We start from the raw sequence: 25,230 nt of genomic DNA on the forward strand, positions 1-25,230 counted from the left end.
CTTTAACATCTGAAATGGCACAGAAAAGTTATTCTAGGGTTTCCTCTGCTTATTTATTCAGCTTTCAGGTGTCGGTTTTTTTGTTCAGATTGATCATTTATTATTCGAAAGTCGCGATATAGTCCGAATGCTAGGTATGCTTTGAAAAACAACGATAAAAAACTTTGAAAAATCATATCTCTGTATTTTTTTAAATGTAATTTCCGAGTCCCTCAGGTTAAAGTAAAGTTAGAAAAAAGAAGTGATATTGAGTGTCCATTTTGGCTGAAAGCCAGTCAAATGGATAAATTTAGTAGAGACATCTACAAGACACACATGTGTCTAATAACCCTCGTGAAGAAATTAAGAAACCATACTTTTCAATCTATTTCCATTCACTCCCTTAATGCAGTTACAACATTTTTCTTTGAAGAAATTAACTAAACTGACAATGTGCTGTAAATTGTATTTGTATTTACACAAATAGGTGCACATGCCAATCATTAGTGTTAAAGGAATCGATTGATTACACCAAAAACAAGAAAAATACGTTAATATAGCTATTAGCTATAGGGTCTTTGTAGTTCTTTTGTCTTCGTTGCGGTAACAAGTGAATTCGTCATGACTTACTCGTTAAACAACTCAAAATTTATGTTTCTTATTACAATTCTTAGTGCAACAATTTCGAAAACAAACGCAAACAAATTAAATTCAAAACTTTTAAGTTTCGTTGAAAATATCAATAAAATCGTGCGATTTGATAGTGTTTTCTATTTGAATAATTTCGATGACGAATTTATACGAAATGTATCAAATTTACTTGGTATTCCTGTGATTCTGTCAAATTCGGAAAATTCTTCTTCATTTTACCTAAAAGGACAATTTAATGAAAACTTTTTAACCATCATTCAATTCGATTCAAGTGATTTAATTTTACACAAAAAACTATTGGAATATCTTCAACATCTTCGATTTTGCAAGACAATTTTTGTACTGAAGAATTCTTCAAGAAATTATGAGGAATTGAAGATTCTTTTCAATTTTTGTTGGGAGAATAAAATGGTCAATGTTGTAGCAGTTTTTGAAGATTTCTGGACTTCTTCGATTTACTTTAGTTATAGCAATTTCGGCGGCCATTTTGTAATTGATGAGTGCATCTGGACTGAGAATTCAAATATTTTTCCAAATCGAATGCAAAACCTTCAAGGATCAATGTTGCCAGTTCTGTTTGGAGGTCCAGATCCTGGAATCATAGTTTCACACAAGTCCAACGGTGATATGTTTATTGGTGGATATTTGGGTCATTTCTTCACTGCTTTTGCTAAGAGCTACAATGCCAAACTGAACTTCACGAATGTTAATACAACACTTTCATCTTTTTATATTGCAGAACTTGTACATAATGGAACAGTTGTTAATATCGACATAGCAGGAGCTGGTCCATCACTTTTAGAAGTTCCTTGTCAAGGATTTACGTATCCTTACCGAACTGCCGATTGGGGTGTTATGTTACCCGTTGAGCCTCAAATCCCAGTTTACAAAGTTTTCGCCATTGTTTTTCATTGGGATATATTCTGTTTGACAGTTGTGATATTTGTTTTGCTGTCAATATTCCTCTGGGCAGCTGGAAAATACTTACATCGAACTTTCAAAACCAGTGATATTTTTGATATTTTTAGTGGAATCCTGGGAAAGCCCTTCAACGAAACTTTGAATGCGTCTTACAGTACAAAAATCATCTACTTGATGATTTTCTTATTCGGAATTATTATAAGTTCAACTTCATATAATGCATTTCTGCAGTCTTTACTGACCAATCCTCCAAGGGAAAAAACAATAAAAACATTCGAAGAACTACAATCAGCTGGATTGAAAATTCACTTACTCCAAAATGAATTGAAATTATTGCTCAGGATAAATCCAATTTTTATGGAAAAATATTCAAGTGTTTTTGAAGGTCAAACAAATTTTGCAGCTTACACCAAAGCCCGTGATAGTTTAAATCCAAATAATGGCTATTCAGTAAATCAACCGAAATGGCAAGTTTATCGAAATCAACAAAATTTCTTTGGTCAACAAGTATTTCGATTGGCTAAGGAATTGTCTCCGCTGAGAGGATTACAACATACAATTGCAATAAATGAAAATTCAATTTTTAAAGAAATTTTGAATTTTTATGTTTTGGCAACACAATCAAGTGGTTTGATGGAATTTTGGACGAAAAGAGCATTTTATGAGTTACTTGATTTGGGAAGAATTAGAAAGTTAAATTTTGGATTTGAAGAGAAATTACAATCTTTGAAAGTTTCTGATTTATGGTGGATTTGGATATCGATTGGTTTTGCGCTTTTGTTAGCTACGTTGTGTTTTGTTGGAGAAGTTTTTATATTTAAATGGAAAAATAGACGAAATATTATGATAGAATATTATTAAATAAATAGTTTTTATTTTTAAATATTGTTTTAATATTTATAAAAGAGTGAGTTTTTCAAATACCTGGCAACCCTGTTCAAATGCTGTTTCTTTCGCAAATGTTCTTCCTATCAGGTCAGTCTCGACTTTTTTGAAGACATCTATGAGATTTTAATCATGATCTTGATATTTTATTATTAAATGTAACTTTGGATGAAAATATTTCGGTGACAAAACCTTCTAATAGATTTTTGTTTTTGGGGCTAATTAGAACAATCAATTCCCCTTTTAATGATAAGTAACATGACGTGTTTCTTTGAAAGTTTTTAGCAGCCTTCACTGTTTTAACACATTTACCTAAAATATAAAATTGTTAAGGAACGTCCACGAGGGCAACATACATTTTATAGCACATTTTTACTTGAGTAAATAAGGCCTTACAGTCAGTTTCATTATTTTTTCCAAAGAAGAGTAACAATGAAACAAAAATTTTTAAAATTATAACTTTGGATGAAAATATTTCAATGCCTAAGGGTTCTAATAGATTTCGGTTTTGACTACCTATTAGTAAATTTAATTTTGCTTTCAACGATATGTAACACTATGTGTTTCAGTGAAATATTGTAGGAGTATTCACTGTTTAAATACAATTACCCAAAATATAAAATTGTTAAGGAACTTTCGCGAGGGCACCATACACCTTATTTTGAGTGAGTTAATATAGCTGAACATTCAATTTCATTCTTTTGTCCCTAAGAAAAGTAATAATGAAACAAAAAATTAGAAAATTATAACTTTGGATGGTAATATTTCAATGCCTAAAGCTTCTGATAGATTTCTGTTTTCACTTCTTAAGAGAAGATTTAATTCTGCTTTCAACGATATGTAACACGATGGGTGTCTGATATAGCATAAAAGCGAATCGACTGCCTTAATATATTCAGCTGAAAACTTCAAGCTCTTAAATAAGGCCACCATAAGCCTTATAGGACATTTTTACTAAAGTAATAATAGCCACCACAGCCACACAAAAAAAAAAAGTTCTGACCTGGGGTTTCGAATATGTTAATCGTATGTTTTTTGGGTCGCTATAACGAATCCGAAGTTTATTTTGCCATATCACGATAGGTTTTTGAGATAACCTCAAAAATGTGTGATAAGAACTTTTTTTTTGGTTTTGACATTTTTTGAGGATATTTAAAAAACCTGACGTGATAAAGCAAAAAAGACTTCGGATTTGGTTTAAGCGACCTAAAAAACATACGATTAACATATTCGCAACCCCAGATAAGAAATTTTGTTTTTTTTTTTTGGTTTTGACATATTTTTGAGGATATCTCAGAATCCTGACGTGATAGGGCAAAATTGACTTCGAATCTGGATTCTGCGACCCAAAAACTATATGACTAACATATTCACACATCCAGATCATAGAAAAAATATTTTTTCATGACATTTTTTGAGGTTACCTATCTCGAAAATCTATAGTGATACGGCAAAATAGACTTCGGATTCGGAAATTTTTGTAACATTTTAAACTTTTCATTTTAATTTGGTTAGATGAAATAATGTCAAAAAATATTGCTCTCCATATTCTTGCCAACAGAAATATTTTCCCATTCCACGAAAAACGAGCGATGCATCAAAATATTTCTCGTTATTGTTCACCGAGAAAATCCTTCGTAGCCTTAACTAAATAAAATTTATGAAATTCCAGAAAAAAATTCTAAAAAGTAAATTCTCTGCATAATACCATTCCAAAAAAATTGGCAAAATATTTCCTCGCAAGTTTCCAAGAAAATTTTAATTTCAATTTCAATTTTATTGAATAAAAATAAACTGAAGTTCTTCATGAAAAACTAAACGAAGTAGGTACTCTGTCTCAAGGACTCCTCAGCGAAATGAAAATGAAATTGGTATTCGTCCAGGAATCTTATGACAAACACGCCATAGGGTTTTTTTTTTGGCTTGCTTTGCATCTATTGACTTCGACATGATAGGGATTTGGAATTGGAGAGAGAGACAGTCGCATAGTTGATTTTTCGAATAGAAGTACAAATTGAAGTGGTGTATCATTCTTTTTTCCAATGTTTTCAGATTCAATTTAAATTTCCATATTATTTTGTACAAAACTTACCTTTATTTGTCTATAAAATATACTTCTAAACCCCATCCCGCCATTTTTGTACATAAACAAATGCAATTCTTTTGTCGTTTGTGTTGGGGGGCTGAGATTATATGCGATAGATGATGCGCTCGAATCAAATTACTCTGTCTGCTGCAAGGATAATGTAATTTTTTACTTCCTTTCCGGCAATTTGACAGAGAGAGAGTTGCTGCCATCAACATCAGTGAACAAACATCACAACAGATGGCGTTCAATAAAAAAAAAAAAAGTCAAAGTCGCCTCCGAAAAGTTATTCCCTTTTTTTTCATTTTATATTGCAAAATTAATAAGCACACGAACTTTTCGTATATTTTAAGGAAAATCCTGAAGGAATCTTCTTCTTATGGGAGTGTGTGGGCAAACGACAGCAGGCAGAAGGAACTGAAGTTCTCACTGTCTCTTTCTTTCACTGATGGTGGATGTGTGTTGTTCCTTTATGCTTTCATATAGACTCGAAGTTAATATTAAATTCCTTTGTTTGATAAGATGAATTGCGTGTGTGCTTTATATTCTCGCGAAAATATACACAAACAAACATGAACACAAAACAGGTGATTCATCAAAGTCTTCTACATTCAAATTGAATAACCCTCCAGGGTTAAGTAATCTGAGCGCGAACCTCATACAAATACTTACCAGAAACATTCATACACACATTTATGCGACTATAAACGATGATATACTCAAGCTTACATATAGGAAGGTATTCACCGCGGAAAGGACCTTTCCAAAGTCCTTATATTCAAAAGCCCTACGTACAGGATGTTTTTCATTAATCTTAGAAGTTTGTTGGGCGCCATTTTCTTACACCTTGTTATTATTTTTATTTAGGAGTTTAACGGCTTAAGATCCTTGCCTTTTTTTTTTCTTCGCAAAGCAAGTTCCAATAACACTGGTCGGCAACGAAAATGGAGCTTGAACCAAACCATACTTTTCTAAAGGACTTTTGTGTGCTGATTCCGAATCTAAAGTCAAAATTTCACTGGCACATCAAGTTTTCGAAATATTTAAATATTAACAGGTCAAAAACGGGTTTTTGTGGTACTTTTGGAGTTGAATTTCATCACCGTTAAATTATTTTTCGCAAAACTACATAATATGCAATATTTAAAAGCTATATTTTATCGTTTTAAATACGTTTATTTTTATTTTCAAAATTATTTTTTTCTAAAAGATATTTGGTATAGAAATGTATGATATCTCAAAATCTTGGTGGTTAAGTTAACTTTTGGTTTTTGAAGCAGATTTCAGTTTTCGACTCCAGATTCCGTTGAAAAAATAGCAAAATATTACGGAAAAATAATAATTTTAGATCAAATGTCAAAAAACATTTAATTTAAAATTAGTTTTTGGGACTTTATAGCTAAAATTGTGATGAGCAGAGCTCAAAAACTAGACGTGATGGAAAAAATTTGTAAACTATTTTGAATTCAGCACACTCAAGTTTATTAAAATCACCTTACAGAGTTCTTGCTCCCGCCTTTTTTTGTTTTTTTTTGCCGACCAGTGTAATCAGATTTTGTATGTAAAAAAGAAGAAGTAAAAATGTTTGCATTCGAAGCCTTGGGTAATTGCTTGAGGTTTCCAAAGCTTATTTTAAAATAAGCGAATCACATTCTTCGATTTTAACCTCTTGAATGCAGTTTAAATTAAACTTAACCCAGGCTATTGAAGGTCAATTGCGTGTGACAAATATTTGGGTTAATATGTGATTTTTTTTTTGAATCGCATGAATCGCATGAATCGCAAAGTAAGATTTTGGCTGAATCACATTAAACGCATGACATTTTTACAGTAAAAAACTAAGCATAAGACGATTCCAAATAACGTCAGCTTTTAAATTGAAACAAAATCTGACCTGCATTTGCTTTGTTTTTTGAATCGCACAAAGCACAAACATTTGTAGTTTTTAAATAGAACAAAATTTATGCTTAAAAGAACTCAGAGCTAGAGTCATTTGCCTATGAAAAAAATTGGGACAACTTGGAGCTTCTTTTTTGAATCGCGCAACGTGATTTCTACTTTGTAGAATAGAACAAAATGTTTGCTTAAGTGAAAGCAGAGCTAGAGTCATTTACACATGAAGAAGTTGGGACTACTTGGAGCTTCTTTTCTGAATGGCGTGAATCGGGCAACATCATTCCTAATTTATGTTTAAGAGAAATGAGAAATATATTAACTTCATATCGTGAGGTCACTCAATAAAAGGAAAAGTCGATTGACTATTTTTGAATTACGTGAATCGCTCTTTTGACTTTGTTTTTATAAAAATACATAATATTAGCAATAGTTAATTTTGGTTTTTAACTTGAATGTAACTTAAAATAATCTTAATTAAAGAGCGTCAACATTTGAACCATTTTCAATTTTTTCTAGCTGAATCGCTCGAATCGCGTGAATCGCAAAATACGATTCTGGCTTTGTTTTCGTGATATGATTAGCATAAGTCGTTTTCAAAATCCTTTGTCTTTGTCTTTTAATAGATGAGTAACTTAGGTTACCAAATACTTTATTTTTGAATCGCTCTAATCGGACACAAAATTTTTGTGCACGTACAAATAAATTGGGAACATTCAGTGCTATTTTATCTGAATCGCGTAAATCGCTGAACCTAAAGATGGAATATCTTGCTCACTCTGAGTTTATTTCTGAATTGCGGAAAGGGCGTTATCAGGGCCCTAAAAAACCTGTCTTAACCAAACTTAACCAAAGTATTTTAAGTAACACCCTGTTCCACATTAAGTTCACAAGTTTCTAAACAAGAAAATGTTCTTAAAAGATTCATTATTAGAATGTCTCTTGAGAGAGAGAGAGAACCCAGAGAAACAGCAGCCAAAATCGTGTGTCGGTCGTCTTGAATGCGTGTGTCCTGTAAACATATTATAAAAGGGAGAAGTGGGATATTGAAGTGGATGGCGTTTTATTGTAAATATAACCTAGCCTCAAGCTAAAGTATAATGTTCGTCGTGTCATCTTGAGAAACTATATAGAGGGTTCTCTATTCTAGTTAATTAATAGTGCTTCGTATCACAATTAAATGTTTATATGTCTATGTCAAGGATTCGTCGTCTATCGCCCAGTCATTATAAATGATGAGCGGTAAGCGAAAACGGGGATAGTATAGATAGACAATATAGGAAGACCTCTATAAATAATTTTGTTTGCGGGTTATGGTTGATATAGTATACGTCTACATTGTTCCCTGATGTAATTCAAATGCCAAAATATTGGTTCGGTGATAGATAGTTTTGTGGTGGAAATATAGTTTCCTCAGAGGTTGAGTTTGTGATCGTATTTATAGACATGAAATCGGATCATCATCAGGTGCGAAAATAACAATGAACTGTTTGGTGGTGGCTGTATTAAAAAGCATTAAAACACAAGTTTTGAAAACAGCTTCGGGTATTTGAAAGGAGAACCTTTTCTCAGCAGCAGAAATTTAATGAATCCGCGAAGATTTTATTCTTTTAAAATTTATGAGAAAGGAGCTTAGTTTTTGCTCATAAGTTCCATCATTTCGTTTGAGCGAACTCACAACCAGCACCAAGCTCAAGCGACGAGTTCTAAAATTCCTAAATTGTTTTTGGAACTGCCATCTCTAAATTTGATAATCGCAGAACCCGAGTAAAAATAGAAATTGAATTTTTAAAGAAAAAAAAATAAAAAAAAAATCATGACCCCGCCGCACCACACCTGCACCACTGCCATCTGGGGGAAAATTTCTACGCACCACGGCCCACCACGACTGCAACACATCCGCACCACTTCATTTTGTATTAAAAATTAGTTGCACCATGATACATAATTTTGGATTATTAAAAAAAAAAAACATACTACCGACGACAAGGAGATTTGAACCTGAGCATCCAGAGCACTTTCAATTATTAGAAGTCCAACCACTCGGCCACCAAGTCATGTTTGTACGAACTGGAAATTGGTTGCTTAAGTCAAAGTAACTTTGAAGACGACTTAAAAATTTGTATAAGTACTAGAATATAATTTTTGATCATGGTGCGGCGGTGTGGTGCATCGAATTTTTCATTCAAAATGAAATGGTGCAAACGTGGTGCAGTCATGTTGCGGCTGTGGTGCACCGAATTTTTTTTTTCGGATCTATCGTACCGTTTCAGCCAACTTACAGAGAGCACGGATATGACAAGAAAGAACAATTAAGCACAATAAATCTTAATTAATAGCCTTCGCACCAAGACCTAGCTTGTAACTAAGAGTCTGAGTTATACATACGTACCTACTTAAAAAAAAAAAAATTACTGGGAAAAAGATGGCAGTAAGCAAATAGGGTCTAGCAATTTTGTAAAGGGCAAGGTCTAGTGACCTACACTTTTAAATATTTCTTTGTGCTTTTGATCGGAGAAAACTGTTGTGACTTACGATTTCTTTTCAATTCCAATTGGGCCTATTATTAAAAACATTTGCTCACAACAACATGCTTTACGAAAAGGCTTGATTCAAACAAAGACCTCCGGCGTGACAGCCCATCAAGGGCTTCCATCAAAACTTGATTACAACAAATTAAATTTTCTACCAGAACGATTAAACACAATCCTCTTAGCTTAATAACACACACACATACTCCTCCTTAAAAAAAAAAAAACGAAAACCTTTCAAATCGTCAAAGAAGTACCCCTCTAAAAAAAAAAAAAAAAAATCTTCCAAAAAATCTCTAACAAAATAACTAAAACAAACATTTATTACCTCCAGGAAAAGTAAACATTCAATTAAATTTAAATGTTCTTCAAACAGATCCTCTTCTTATGTTCACTGACCATGAAATCGTGTCTTTTTTTTACAAAAAAAAAACACAAACATTCCTTTTACTCACACAAATCAAAATCAACCAAACCCTACTCCAGTCTTCTTCTCGCTCATAAGTTAACTTTTTTTTGTAAACTTAAAAAAAAAATAACATTTCTGTTAAAAATTCCTGAAAAATCAACCCAGACATTCCCTAACCATTTTTTTGTATATATCTTTTATGTTTGCGTCCACCCTTAAAATATCCACCCACCATAGCAAAAAAAAACCAGGCGGGTGTATGTGTTGTGTACCTACCCATCAGGCCAGCCTTCATCTTCAATTTTCTGTATAAATATTCTTCTGTGCGTTCAACAGCGTTTTATAACAAAGAATATCAACACCAATGAACAAGGATCGTTCAGGCAAAGAGGCAAGGCACCCAGCCTTATAATATCATTGTCAGGGACGGATTTGATACAAATATTATAGAATATCAATTAATTGAAACCGAAGGGGGGCTCTAATTGTTTTTATCGACGTTAAAAAGCTATGTCTTGAAGAAACAAATTAGCGCCCGATTAATGGGAATAAGGGCCCTAGGTCAAATAATAACTTAAAAGGCCCTTATTCCACATTTACTTCATTTTAAATGAAGACAACTTTTTTAGATCGAAAATTTGATTTTTTTTTTAAATTTACTTAGGGCCCCCTTTAAAATAGGGCCCTTGGCATGTTTCTTGAGTATTTTCATAAGGTCACATAAATTATTATTCTAAAAAATGTTTAGATTACGAGAAGGGAGAATTTGAAAGCTTCCCTGAGTTATGAAGGGCCCTTTCAAGTTCCTTGCTCTGCTCCTTCAAGAATCCTCCACTGAATAAACAATCGCCACAGCACACCAACCGTCATCAAAAATGAATCTTAAGTTTGCAATTGAAAATAACAAAAGGACATGTGACGAGACACAACACAGGAGATGGAGGCGGCAAAAAAAATTGGGGGGTAGGTTTACCGAAGCTACCAGACCAAACCAAACTAGTTACTGACGGCGTGCTGGCTGGCGTTTGGGTGTGTGCTTCTTGATACGGTTGATACAAACCATGATGACGATGATGGTTAACAAAGTTGCGAACCACTTGAAAAAAAATTCGATTATCCTTTCAGTGGTTCTTCTTTGGCAATCGAATCCTTCCAACTGTTTCATTTTTTTGTTCTTTCCCCTCTCCTCCTTTTTCGTGGCTCTGTGTTGTTTTTTTTTTTTTTTTGAACAAAAAAAAAATTCTTGTTCAACTTTGATGTTCGGTACTACAATTTCGATTTGTGTTTCGTATCTTTCGCACAAAAAAACACACATTCACTTCATATATTCATGTCCTTTGAAGGACCAAAAAAATAAAAAAAAAAAACTGTTCTCCCTGAGACAAACCTTTTTGGACGCAAAAAAAAAAAAAAAGAAAAATACAAGAAGGATTCGTCCAATGTAAACGTATACCTTGTTCAAGTAAACATTCGAAACGTTCAGTATAGTGGGAAATTGTGTGTATTTTTCTTCTTATTTCGTAGAGAATCCTTTAACCATTCATTTTCCAAACCCACTCACTTACATACTTTTATACATACAAATATATGTGTATAGAAACCATGTCAATGTTGTGTGTGGAATATCATATATATACGAGTGAAAATCCTTCGGGTGGTTCAGTAAATGGAACAACAAACGCTCAGAGATTAGATTCCAATTCGTTATATGTGTGTGCCTTTGAATTGTTTCTCGTTTTTCAACAACCCAACTATACCATCCCCGCCCCCTTATAAACTGTCTGTTTATATTTTTGGCAAGAAGAGAAAAGTGTGGGTGACTTGCAACCACATGGCAGGCAGGACGATACCGATAAGGTGAATTATCAACACAAATATTTTAAGGACTTTTTAAGTTGTAACAACTTGATTGAATGAAATTCATTAATTTTTATAAAAAAGTCAAAAAAAAGGCAAACTTTGGGTCTTGATATCAAGGTAAGTTTTAGTAGTACAGAAGTTTTCGAACCTTTAAAATTGTAGCAAATTTTGTGCTCTATAAAACTGTGCTAAATTTTTTTTATAAAATATACCAGAAAAAAAACTCAGGCTGAAAAAACTGAAAAAAGTCATTATTTCAACGATTTTGATTAAATTTTATTCAAAAAATTAAACTAACTACCCGAATTTTTTTTTCTAATTTTCCCTCAAAAGAAACAGGTGAAGGCTTTTGAATAAAAAGCTTTAAAATACAAACTTTGGGACTTAGTATCAAGGTGAGTTTTAGTAATACCGAAATTCTAAAACCTTTAAAATTGTAGAAAATTTTGTGCTCTATAAAACTGTGCTTAATTATTTTTATAAAATTTACCAGAAAAAAATAGCAGGCTGAAAAACTGGAAAAAGTTATTTTTTTGATTAAATTTTCTTCAAAATAGTTTAAGTTACCCGAATAATTTCTATCATGAAACTTCTAATTCCCCCTCAAAGAAAACAGGTAAAGGAACTTTAAAATTCTAAAGTAACCACCTATTAAAGCTAAGGGCGAGTGGCGGGAAATATGTAGATATTGTGTCTGTCATCGTATGAGCGCATCCTTTTGAATATTGAATGCACCCAAGACCCCAACTCTACTATCAACACAAATACCTCCTCTGTTATGGGTGAGTTGTTGTAGGTACCTGTATGTAACAGATTTCCACTAGCAGCGAGTTTCACGGTTTCGCGGATGAAGAGGATGATGTAAAATACGCAAAAAAGAAAAAGTTTTATTTTGTAAAAGTCAACGAGGTTTTTGAACGTTAGCGTTCACTAAAGTTTCATTTGAATGTGAGAGGGGGAAAGGATTTTGAAAATAAAACCCACCCCAAATATCCTTTTTGGACTTTTGTAAATCTATACCTTACTCTACCATCGTCATCGGACGGTCGCGGTTGCCTGGCTGCAGTAGTGAGCGAGCGCGAAAATCGATTTGCATTTAAACGCTCAAATGGTGTGAAGGAATAATGCATATGGCAAGTGCAGGGATTTGATCACTTGCGGACTTTTGAACTGAACTTTTGGTGGTTCCACATCTAGAGCCAAGAACTTAATCTGGATGATGACAGTATATAGACAACGAATATACATACATACATATATTGGAATAGGAAGTTGTTGTATAAATCGGCATATGAAACGTAGACACGGTCATGAATTTTTAAAAAATGTACACTTTATCAAATGGAAGCAGTTTTGTTTCATAGGGACTTATGTGTTTAGTGGTTTTAGTGGTTTTTATTGATTTCAAATTATTCTGAACTATTATTATAAAAGGTAGCATGCGGAACCTATACTTTTGGTCAGTTTAAGATATATAGGAAAAGTTACTACGGAAAAAGTTACAATGGAAATGTCCCAGACATGTCCCAGGCATGTCCCAGGCATGACCCGGGCATGTCCCAGGCATGTTACGGGCATGTCCCAGGAATGTCCCGGACGTGTCCCGGACATGTCTCGGAAGTGTCCTGGACGTGTCCTAGACATGTTTCGGAAATTTCCCGGACATGTCCCCGACGTGTCCCGGACGTGTCCCGGACATGTCCCGGACATGTCCCGAACGTGTCCCGGACATGTCCCGGACGTATCCCGGACATGTCCCGGACGTATCCCGGACATGTCCCGTACGTGTCCCGGACATGTCCCAGACGTGTCCCGGACATGTCCCGGACATGTCCCAGACGTGTCCGGGACATGTCCCGGACCTGTCCCAGACGTGTCCCGGACATGTCCCAGACGTGTCCCAGACATGTCCCGGACATGTCCCGGACGTGTCCCGGACATATCCCGGACATGTCCCGAAAGTGTCGGGGACGTGTCCTAGACATGTTTCGGACGTGTCCCGGACATGTCCCGGACATGTCCCGGACGTGTCCCTGACATGTAGCAGACGGGTCCCGGAAGTGTCGGGGACGTGTCCTAGACATGTTTCGGAAGTGTCCCGGACGTGTCCTGGACATGTCCCCGACGTGTCCCAGACGTGTCCCAGACGTGTCCCGGACATGTCCCAGGCGTGTCCCGGACATGTCCCAGACATGTCCCAGACGTGTCCCGGACATGTCAGGGACGTGTCCCGGACATGTCCCAGACGTGTCCCGGACGTGTCCCGGACATGTCCCGGACGTGTCCCGGACATGTCCCGGACGTGTCCCGGACATGTCCCGGACGTGTCCCGGACATGTCCCGGACGTGTCCCGGACATGTCCCGGACGTGTCCCGGACGTGTCCCGGACGTGTCCCGGACGTCTCCCGGACATGTCCCAGGCGTGTCCCGGACGTGTCCCGGACATGTCCCATACTTTTCACGGACGTGTCCCGGACATGTCCCAGACGTGTCCCGGACGTGTCCCGGACATGTCCCGGACGTGTCCCCGAAGTGTCCTGGACATGCCCCGGACATGTCCCGGACGTGTCCCGGACATGTCCCAGACGTGTCCCAGACTTGCCCCGGACATGTCCCAGACTGTCCCAGACGTGTCCCAGACGTGTCCCAGACGTGTCCCGGTTGTGTCCCGGACATGTCCCGGACGTGTCCCGGACATGTCCCAGACGTGTCCCGGAAGTGTCCTGGACGTGTCCCGGACGTGTCCCAGACGTGTCCCGGACGTGTCCCGGACATATCCCGGACGTGTCCCGGACGTGTCCCGGACATGTCAGGGACGTGTCCCGGACATGTCCCAGACGTGTCCCAGACGTGTCCCGGACATGTCCCAGACGTGTCGCGGAAGTGTCCTGGACGTGTCCCGGACGTGTCCCAGACGTGTCCCGGACGTGTCCCAGACGTGTCCCGGACGTGTCCCGGACATATCCCGGACGTGTCCCGGACGTGTCCCAGACATGTCAGGGACGTGTCCCGGACATGTCCCAGACGTGTCCCAGACGTGTCCCGGACATGTCCCAGACGTGTCCCGGACATGTCCTGGACGTGCCCCGGACGTGTCCCGGACATGTCCCAGGCATGTCCCGGACGTGTCCCGGACATGTCCCGGACGTGTCCCAGACGTGTCCCGGACGTGTCCCGGACATATCCCGGACGTGTCCCGGACGTGTCCCGGACATGTCAGGGACGTGTCCCGGACATGTCCCAGACGTGTCCCAGACTTGCCCCGGACATGTCCCAGACGTGTCCCAGACGTGTCCCGGACATGTCCCAGACGTGTCCCGGTTGTGTCCCGGACATGTCCCGGACGTGTCCCGGAAGTGTCCTGGACGTGTCCCGGACGTGTCCCAGACGTGTCCCGGACGTGTCCCGGACATATCCCGGACGTGTCCCGGACGTGCCCCGGACATGTCAGGGACGTGTCCCGGACATGTCCCAGACGTGTCCCAGACGTGTCCCGGACATGTCCCAGACGTGTCCCGGAAGTGTCCTGGACGTGTCCCGGACGTGTCCCAGACGTGTCTCGGACGTGTCCCAGACGTGTCCCGGACGTGTCCCGGACATATCCCGGACGTGTCCCGGACGTGTCCCAGACATGTCAGGGACGTGTCCCGGACATGTCCCAGACGTGTCCCAGACGTGTCCCGGACATGTCCCAGACGTGTCCCGGACATGTTCTGGACGTGCCCCGGACGTGTCCCGGACATGTCCCAGGCATGTCCCGGACGTGTCCCGGACATGTCCCGGACGTGTCCCGGACATGTCCCGGACGTGTCCCGGACATGTCCCAGACGTGTCCCGGACGTGTCCCTGACATGTCCTGAACGTGTCCCGGAAGTGTCCTCGACGTGTCCCGGACGTGTCCCGGACATGTTCCGGACGTGCCCCGGACATGTCCCATACGTGTCCCGGACATGTCCCGGAAGTGTCCTGGACGTGTCCTAGACATCTTTCGGAAATGTCCCGGACATGTCCCCGACGTGTCCATGACGTCTGGGACATGTCCAGGACACGTCCCGGACATGTCCCAGACGTGTCCCGGACGTGTCCCTGACATGTCCTGAACGTGTCCCGGAAGTGTCCTCGACGTGTCCCGGACGTGTCCCGGACATGTTCCGGACGTGCCCCGGACATGTCCCATACGTGTCCCGGACATGTCCCGGAAGTGTCCTGGACGTGTCCTAGACATCTTTCGGAAATGTCCCGGACATGTCCCCGACGTGTCCATGACGTGTCCCGGTCATGTCCCAGACGTGTCCATGACGTGTCCCGGACATGTCCCGGACGTGTCCCGGACGTGTCCCGGACGTGTCCCGGACGTGTCCCGGACATGTCCCCGACGTGTCCATGACGTGTCCCGGACATGTCCCGGACGTGTCCCGGACGTGTCCCGGACATGTCCCAGACATGTCCCGGACGTGTCCCGGACGTGTCCCGGACATGTCCCAGGCATGTCCCGGACGTGTCCCGGACATGTAACGGACATGTCCCGGACATGTCTCTGACATGTCCTGAACGTGTCCCGGAAGTGTCCTGGACGTGTCCCGGACGTGTCCCGGACATGTCCTGGACGTGCCCCGGACATGTCCCATACGTGTCCCGGACATGTCCCGGACATGTCCCGGAAGTGTCCTGGACGTGTCCTAGACATCTTTCGGAAATGTCCCGGACATGTCCCCGACGTGTCCATGACGTGTCCCGGTCATGTCCCGGACGTGTCCCGGACATGCCCCGGACATGTCCCGGACGTGTCCCGGACATGTCCCGGACGTGTCCCGGACATGTCCCGGACGTGTCCTGGACATGTCCCAGACGTGTCCCGGACATGTCCCAGACGTGTCCCGGACATGTCCTGGACGTGCCCCGGACATGTCCCATACATGTCCCAGACGTTTCAAGGACGTGTCCCGGACATGTCCCCGACGTGTCCCAGACGTGTCCCGGACTTGTCCCGGACATGTCCCGGACGTGTCCCGGACTTGTCCCGGACATGTCCCGGACGTGTCCCGGACGTTTACTTTATGTGGAATATAAATTTAAAGATTTTCTAGAAACTGCCAATTTCCTTAAATTTTCTCTTATTCTATTGAATTTTAAGAATTCATTAATTACCTACAAACAATTTTAATCAGCTTATAATTAAATCAAACTTATTCCTTATTTTCATCTTAGGCTAAATTATTTCCCACCAAGCTGCCTCGATTTATTTTCTTAGTATCCACCTTCCCATCTTCAACTAAGCAGCAAAAATTTCACTTGTTTGTTTTTTTTTTTTCATTTTTGTATATCGCATCTGTCTTTTAATTGAAATTAACAAAACTTTACAAGAAAACCTATGGCAGGCTGCTGCCTCCTCTAATATCGTTTGCTTCCATCCTGTCTAATTTAATCCCCTAGAACTAATTGCCTCTTAGCATTCAAATTTATTCCAACATCTCATGGTAGAACTGAGCTACCCTCCATTCTTACCAAAATAACAAAAAAAAAAAAGTGGAATATTGGCAGCATTTTCAAGTAGAAAATGAAAAGTTTTTCTCCTTAATTTTTGGCCCACTCAAGTGCGTTAGAGTGTATCTATACAATTGTATAAAGTATGGCAGAAACTGACAACACTCTGGCTGATGCTCTCTTAACAGTTCGACGTAACTTTTCCACTTGACTTAACTATCCAATTAGTTGAATTCCATTTCTTCGACAACAAAACAAAAATAAAGAATATATGCATAAACCTTCTATTAAATGCTCGAAAATGGTATTCTTCTTCTGAAAATTAATAATATCACTTTTTGTGTGATAGTTGTTGTGTGCCTTTTTGCCACAACCAAACCGCTTTTCTTCCCCCCTCCTACTTTACCCAAATCTGAAAAAGAACTAGGCTCATTAGAAAACAATTGAATGGACTTACAGCTGAATGCCTGTCTGTCTTTCTTCCAAGAAAAAGGGCCAGAGCTTGGAAGTACTCATTCATTGTAATCATCATTATCATCATCATCGCTATCAACCCAAGTCGAAGAAGAAGAAGACGAGGTTGGATACCACACAAACACTAATAACTTTCATGCAACAGCTGGTGCAATCCTTACGACTGTTTACCACACACACAGCCACAGCACACTTCAACAATCAAGACCAGTCGAGTGAAATATTAAAAGAACAAAAAAAAAACTACCCCATTTTACCCCAGTCTCCCCTTTCTTATAACTACAACTTTTCTATATACACACCAACCACAGGAGCAGAGAAAAGAGATGAAACTCCTTGAGAAAACTTTCAAACAATTTTAATCTGAAACTATGCTTGTCATTTGAGAAAAGGATGCGTCCTTATTCTTCAACAAAAGGCTCTTCCCGCACATGGTAGGTGCTCCTACAGGAACAAAAAAATAGGAATTGTTCACTATTTTCCTTCCCCCCTCACCTCTTCTGTGTGCAAACAGAATGAGTAGTATTCTTTACAAAGAATTTTAGAAAAAGGATTCAAGGCCTTACAAAGACCCACCATCCACCCTTTCTTTTTATGTGCAGAAGCAGTAGATATTGCATATTGTACTAGTTTTTTTTTTTGGGGGGGGGGGGGGGGGCTTGAATAGGGGAAACAGTGGTAAATAGGCGTGTATAACAATACACCTGATCCCCATCAGTTGCATATTCACAAAATGTTAGGGATTATAAATGGCAGGATAAACAGGATATGTAGAGCGTGTTCTTTCAATGAAAAGAATAAATATATACAGGGTGTCCCACAGTCACCGCCCCAAATGAAAACCATAGATTCCTGAGGTCATTTTAAGTCGAAAAACTTAAGAGGCAATTTTCTCGTTTTCGTCCCGTTTTCGAGTTACCACGGTTTTTATGATTTTTGCTCTCTTGTCCTTTAACTGGCCTTATCTTTGCCAAACTACGTTTGATTTGAAAGATTTTTTTTACAACCAATCAGGAATTCATTACAGTTTAAGTTTGTCTCAAAACTTTTTTTTCTGCGGATAACCGTTTCTCCGCCATTTTGCATCAAACACAATTTTCTTCGTTTTTTAAGTTGTTGTTTACACTTTCATATCAATTAAGTAAAAAAAACACGTTAATAAGTATTACTTTTTTGTGCTTTTTATTAAAGCCCAATTTATTTCCATAAAAAAAATAAGTTTTATTTCATAAAAAAGGCTACTGAAAGTAATAAAAAAAAAAAATAAACAAACTGAGTGAATAAAAAAAAATTATTTTTAAATAAAAAAATAATTTAAATGAATTAAAACTTTTTCTGAGCTTTGTCTATTTGTTCTTTTCTTAACCACAATAGCTCAGAAAAAGTTTTTAATTCATTTAAATAAATTTTTTATTTAAAAATAATTTTTTTTTATTCACTCAGTTTTTTTATTTTTTTTTAATTACTTTCAGTAGCCTTTTTTATGAAATGAAACTTATTTTTTTTTATGGAAATAAACTGGGCTTTAATAAAAAGCACAAAAAATTAATACTTATTAACGTGTTTTTTTTACTTAATTGATATGAAAGTGTAAACAACAACTTAAAAAACGAAGAAAATTGTGTTTGATGCAAAATGGCGGAGAAACGGTTATCCGCAGAAAAAAAAGTTTTGAGACAAACTTAAACTGTAATGAATTCCTGATTGGTTGTAAAAAAAATCTTTCAAATCAAACGTAGTTTGGCAAAGATAAGGCCAGTTAAAGGACAAGAGAGCAAAAATCATAAAAACCGTGGTAACTCGAAAACGGGACGAAAACGAGAAAATTGCCTCTTAAGTTTTTCGACTTAAAATGACCTCAGGAATCTATGGTTTTCATTTGGGGCGGTGACTGTGGGACACCCTGTATATAAAAACCTATAGGGTAAAAAGGGAGACTGCAAAAAAATAGAAGAAGAAGAGATCGAGTGTATATGTTTGAGGAAAAGCTGAAGGAAATCCTTTTTGCAAGGAAATAATACTTTTAGGAGGAGACGTGTGTGTATGCCCACATTTTGTTGTCTAGGCTAGGCAGGATAGACAATTTTTTTTTTCTGAGATATTTTTTTTTTATTTTATTTTATATTTTAGGCAACTTGTGTGTGTGTTTGTGTTCATTCAATCGGATATGTTTTGTATTCAAGTGGAAGGACACAAGTTTTCTAGCAAAAAAAAAAAAAAAAAAAAATACAGATATGGTAGAAGAAATGAAGAATATTCCTTTGCTTTTTAAAAGGATGCACAGAAGCACACTGTATGCAAATTTTGGTATTTTTATTTATTTATAATTCTTTTTTGTTTTTTTCTGTTTCGAAGAAACAGAGACTGAGAAGGTTGGTTATATTTGAGAATGTATGTCTTTTTGGGCGAAGCTTTAGCTTTGTATTGGCTTAGCTCTGTTCTATATTTTTTTGAATATCTAATGATGGGACAGCTTCTATCTCCAATACTTTTTGTGTGTATTTTTTCTTGCAATGAATTTCTTGGAAAATTTAAAATCTTAAAATAAGGAATATGTGTTTTTGGAAAATCTTCAAGACTTAAAACTGCGAAATTGACGTTATGTACAGTTTTTTTATCACAAAATGTTGACAATACGTATCAAAATAATCTCTAAAAGTTTCTAGTTGCATTCTAAAAAATCTTTTTTCCAAAAATCTTCAAGCTTCTATAAACCAACTTCTCATGCAAATTACAAAAATAAGGATCAGCAGCAAGTCTTTGGATACATGCACTAGGTCTTTGTAAAGTCCCATTTTAGAAGGAAAGAGAAGCTCGAGTTTGAATAAGGTGTTTGGAAGATTTTTGACAGGCCCCTTACCTACAATTCTTATGTGTAGAAAACAGAGTTTTCAGTTAGTTTTTATGGAAAAAAACTAACTCAAAAGGAAAGAATTGGCTCCAACAGAATGAAGTCTGAATCAATACCTTTAAAATCATATACATATTATTTATGAAAACCATGGATTCCTGAGGTCATTTTAAGTCGAAAAACTTAAGAGGTAATTTTCTCGTTTTCGTCCCGTTTTCGAGTTACCACGGATTTTATGATTTTTGCTCTCTTTTTTTTGACTAAAATGATATGAAAGTGTAAAAAACAACTTAAAAAACGAAGAAAATTGAGTTTGATGAAAAATTGTATAGAAACGGTTGTCCGCAGAAAAAAAAGTTTTGAAACAAACTTAAACTGTAATAAATTCTTGATTGGTTGTAAAAAAAATCTTTCAAATCAAAGGTAGTTTGGCAAAGATAAGGCCAGTTAAAGGACAAGAGAGCAAAAATCATAAAAACCGTGGTAACTCGAAATTGGGACGAAAACGAGAAAATTAACTCTTAAGTTTTTCGACTTAAAATGACCTCAGGAATTCATGGTTTTCATTTGGGGCGGTGACTGTGGGACACCCTGTATATCCCTTTCCAATAACCCATATGAAGTAGAAATTCAATTGGTAGTTTGACGCAATTTTTACAAAAACTTATAATATTTACCTACAGAATCCAAAATGAAAATTCAGATCAAAGCAATTGATGAAATATGTACGAACACACGAAAATGATATTTTTTTTTACAACTTTTTTTGAAATAAGGATAATTTCCTTTACGATCATTCTGGGTTATAATCTACAAATCTCATATACATAACAATTTTTGAAAGCTTGCCGTTTCAAAATTATTTCTGAAAATTGATTTTTCGATGTTTGACTTTAATATTTTATGACAAAGTCACGATTCACTCATGGAATTTTGAGTAGATACGCATTTGAAATCTTCTAAGGCAGTTTAACAATTAATTTTTCATATTTTTTTTCAGAATTTTAACTTTGCAATTTTTTTTGAAGTGAAAACTTCTTTAGTATCGTAGTGATTTGAAACAAGATGAAACGAAAACGCGACACGACTTCAACTTGTTATAACTTTTTTGTTTTAATAGATAGATGAATGAAATTTATACTGTAGATAGGTAATTAAATAAATTATAATTATACAAAATTTGAATTAATTTCATATTCAAAATTCGGAGATAACGGTAAAAAGATGTTCTTTTCCAACACACGTTATATCTTTTGATCTAGTGCACATACAAATTTGATTTAACTTTAATACGCATGCTGATAACATAACCTTTAATTTGATATATCACACATAACGTTACGTGCTCTACAAGTTACACAATCTTAAATTGAAAAAAATTTAAAAATACCTCAAAACACCTGTGGAGATCTGTTGGCGATGACCAGCTACCAGTGTAGGAAGTACCGTAATCTCAGTCTGGAAATTCGACATGGTTGACTTTAAAAAATTCTAACTTCTCTTGTAGTAGGGGAGCCCGAGATGCTAAATTTGCAGTTACTCGAGCGCCATGGGGACCTATTGGATTGCGAAGATTAGGTTCTAAAACGAAAAAAAGTATATGGAAGTTTTCCATTTAAGTGGGGATAAGAGCTTATAAACACGTTAAGAAAATGTAAAAAAAAAAACTTCCACATTTAAATACTCGAGCGCGTCAGATATTAATAGGGTATACTCGCATTGACTTTGTGATAACCGATAAATATTAATCTGACGATAACACAGTGGTGGGTGGCTATAAAAAGCGGTAGAAAGAATTTAAAAAAAAAAGTTATTCGAGCGTGTCAGATTTTGAGAGGGTACGTTCAGTGAACTCCTAATAGTGTTCAATTTGAATAACTGACGATTTGGACGTGGCCTACACTTATAAATCATTTTTGAAAATGTAAAAAAATATTGTTAACTTAAGTTACTCGAGCGCGTCAGATTTTTCTACTGTAGGTTCAGCTCGATGTTGGAGTCACCCTAAATGATAATCTGACAATTATGTTAAGGTGTATTGCTAATCTGACAATTTAAAAAAAAGTTAGACAGTTTTTGAATAAAACAATATTTTTTGTTTTTTTCTGGTTATTACCTACTGGATGTAATACAAAATTTACATTATATACATATTATATACAAAGGTCAATCAATAATAATTTAATATTCATAATAACTGGATTCGTCTTCCAGGTTGGTTTCCACTTGTTCAACTTTGTCGTCATCTCGTGTTTCTGTAAGCAAAAATTGTTATGATACTTATACTTTATAATCTTTCTTTCGTATGATATTATATTATTAAAAAGTAAACGTACCTAAAGTCATAAGTTTTGCTCGTCTGGTCTTTAACGAAAGAAAAAATACCCCAAATCTAAGAACATTACGTAATAACCAGACGATCAGAGCTTCTATATTTATTAAAGATAGGGCTTTTTCTATAAAGTTAAGAATGTCACGTTATACCTCGATACAAAAATTTGAGTGTTAGACCGGACTGGATATTCTCCGATAGTAAATTCCATATAAAACGTCTTTTGGGGCTTTGACACGTTATTTTTTATCCAATTTAATGAATTCTTTAGATTTTTTTAAGTCAATCCGTATCCACATAATAAGTGTAAGTAAATAAGACAAAAAAAATTAAGATATTTCGACAAAAACGTTAAAAACTCAGCAACACGAACCAAAAAAATTGTATTTTTTTTTTACTGTACGTTCATGCTTTATCGATAATTTTGGCTATATTGCCCCATGAAAACCGTCAGATTATATGTTTTTCGTGTTCCTGATAAAATTCCCTTCAGAATAAAAAAAAAGTTAATCGCGCTCGAGTATTTCGAGGTGACGATTTTTTTTACAACTTTGTGCCTCTCCCATTTTCTTATGCCACGCTCAAATTGTCAGATTATTGAAATATACACTTTTCTAGATGTACTTAACCTACCGTTTCTTAATCTGACGCGCTAGAGTATTTCCGAGGATAGATTTTTTTCTACTAATCTGACGGGCTGCCCACAACGCAGACCACTGTATCAAGCTTTTATATTTGGTAGGAGTACATTACTGAGTACAAGCTTTCTCCCCATATGATTTTCTGACGCGCTCGAGTAACGCGCGAAATCCCTTCCTGGGCTCCCCTACTATTGTAGACATCTTTGAAAAAAGATTTATAGATCATTATACAAGGTGAAACAATAAGCTTTCACGTGGTATAAAATTTTTTATAGGTTGTCAAACAAAAAAATTGATTTAATAGCATGAGAACATAAAAATAAATGTTTTTTTGGCTTTTTTGATGAAATTTCTTCGAGTTTAAAAAATTCTAGCTCTTTTTTTAGATGTCTCAGACACCTGACCGATATATTTATTTTGAGCTAAGACAATAAGCTTTTAGATGATATAAAATTTATTTAGGTTGTCATATAAAAAACATGGATTTGAAGGTAATAGAATAAAAATAGGTAGATTTTTTCTATTTTTTTTTTTTGCAAGAAAAATGATTTTTTAAGGTTTCACTTCTACCACGTGTGAATTGCACACATGATTTTTTTTTTGTTTGTTGTCCAAACATTTTTCACAAGCAAATAGGTATTTATTAAATTTTAAGAAAATGTTTGTCAACAGTTAAAAACGACATTAAAAAAAATTTAACCAGTCGATTCCAAAAAATTGAGTTTTAAAGTTTTTTTTTTTGTTTAAAATCCAAAAAAGTTTCAAATTTTTTTTTGAGGTTTTCATATTAAGTGAAGAGAAATTCTTAATTTGTGTGTCCTTATTTTGCAGTTTCTGACTCTCCTCCATTTTGTGCATCAATCACCTCCAACTGTCATTTCATTTCAATTTCAAAGATATCATTTATTGAATTACACGAATATGAAATTTTTGTCTTATATCTATCTCTTCCCTTCAAATAGTCCTTACAAATAATATTGTTTGCTAAACTGTCATCTAAAAGTCAAGAGTCTTTGCTTAGTGATTCATTCGATAGCCGCACTACACGAATGCGAAATAAAGAAGCTGCTTTCAGTTAGATGGAAATACACAATTTTTTTTCATTTTTGACCCGCACTAAACGATTGTTAAAATACTAACTTGTCTTTTGTTATTCCCTCTAAATTTTTCGTATATAGTCTCACCTTATGAATGTAAGTTTTCCATTCTTAAAAAAAGCTTACTTGAGCCTCATGAGCATGAATGTGAAATTATCACAAAGTTTCATTTCATTTACCTTAAGAAAATCGAAAACCCAATATGGAAAAAAAGTACATTTTGTAGGAGCTCTATTGACTCTGAGTACCTTAAAGTTTAAGTTTTTGAAGAAGTTGCAGCAGTTTAATTGTTTTGAATAAAAAAAAAACAACATTTAATTTTTTTAATAAAATTCTTTAATATATTTTCTAATTTTTTTTTTCACCTCTTACTTTTTTTTATACTCATAGTTCCTATAATTAAGATTGCTTATGTTCCTATAAAAGAAATACTTTCTTAAACTTAATAACACAAAAACTAAAAAATTAATTTAGTTTTATTTATAAAGAAAAAAAAAAAGTTCGATTAAATCAAATATTTTTTTTTTCTTAAATTTTGTTTTTATAAAATTAAATAAAATTTAAAACAAATTGTTCTGAACTGATATGGTTTTTTTTTTCAAAGTTTCTGTTAGTTTTTTGTTATAAGCTTTAATATTTAGTTGCACAGTTTTTGTTTAAATATTTTTTTTTATTTTATTTTCGGTTTTTTTTTTGTATTAAAACAGAAGGCTGAGAAAATAGGTTACATATATTATATTTTTTTTCTACTATTTTTTTTAATCATAGACACTTAAATATTTTTTCCTGTTTTTTTTTTTTTTTAATTTTTAATATTTTTATGTATATAATTTATTTGCTTTTTATTTAATTTTTTTATGGATTTTTTTTTTATTTTTTGTTAATATCTGCACTCTTATGATTGTTCTGCTGTCGGACAATTTATTAGAATATTTTTCTTTTTTTGTTAATTGATTAACTGCAATGGGGTTTTAATACTATCTCAGAGATTAACTCTTTTTTTTTTGTTTTTGGATGGGAGGATAGAACCAATTTTGGCGAAAATTTAAACAAAGTTAAAAAACAATTTTAAATAAAAGTAAAATACAATTTTTTTATAACAAATCGAACTTCATATTTTTTTTCGCTCTGATAA

At 36.3% G+C, this 25,230-nt stretch overlaps 1 protein-coding gene across 1 annotated transcript; it reads left to right on the top strand.

The window, feature by feature from the left end:
• The first annotated feature begins 1,038 nt into the window (after positions 1-1,038).
• On the top strand, positions 1,039-24,077 carry LOC129918086 (uncharacterized). The gene is made up of 2 exons (XM_055998435.1): positions 1,039-2,058; positions 23,961-24,077. Exons 1-2 carry the CDS (start codon positions 1,039-1,041, stop codon positions 24,075-24,077), a joined length of 1,137 nt encoding a protein of 378 aa, XP_055854410.1.
• Positions 24,078-25,230: the final 1,153 nt, after the last annotated feature.

The sequence above is a fragment of the Episyrphus balteatus genome, chromosome 4, assembly GCF_945859705.1.
Source record: "Episyrphus balteatus chromosome 4, idEpiBalt1.1, whole genome shotgun sequence".
Lineage (NCBI taxonomy): Eukaryota > Metazoa > Arthropoda > Insecta > Diptera > Syrphidae > Episyrphus > Episyrphus balteatus.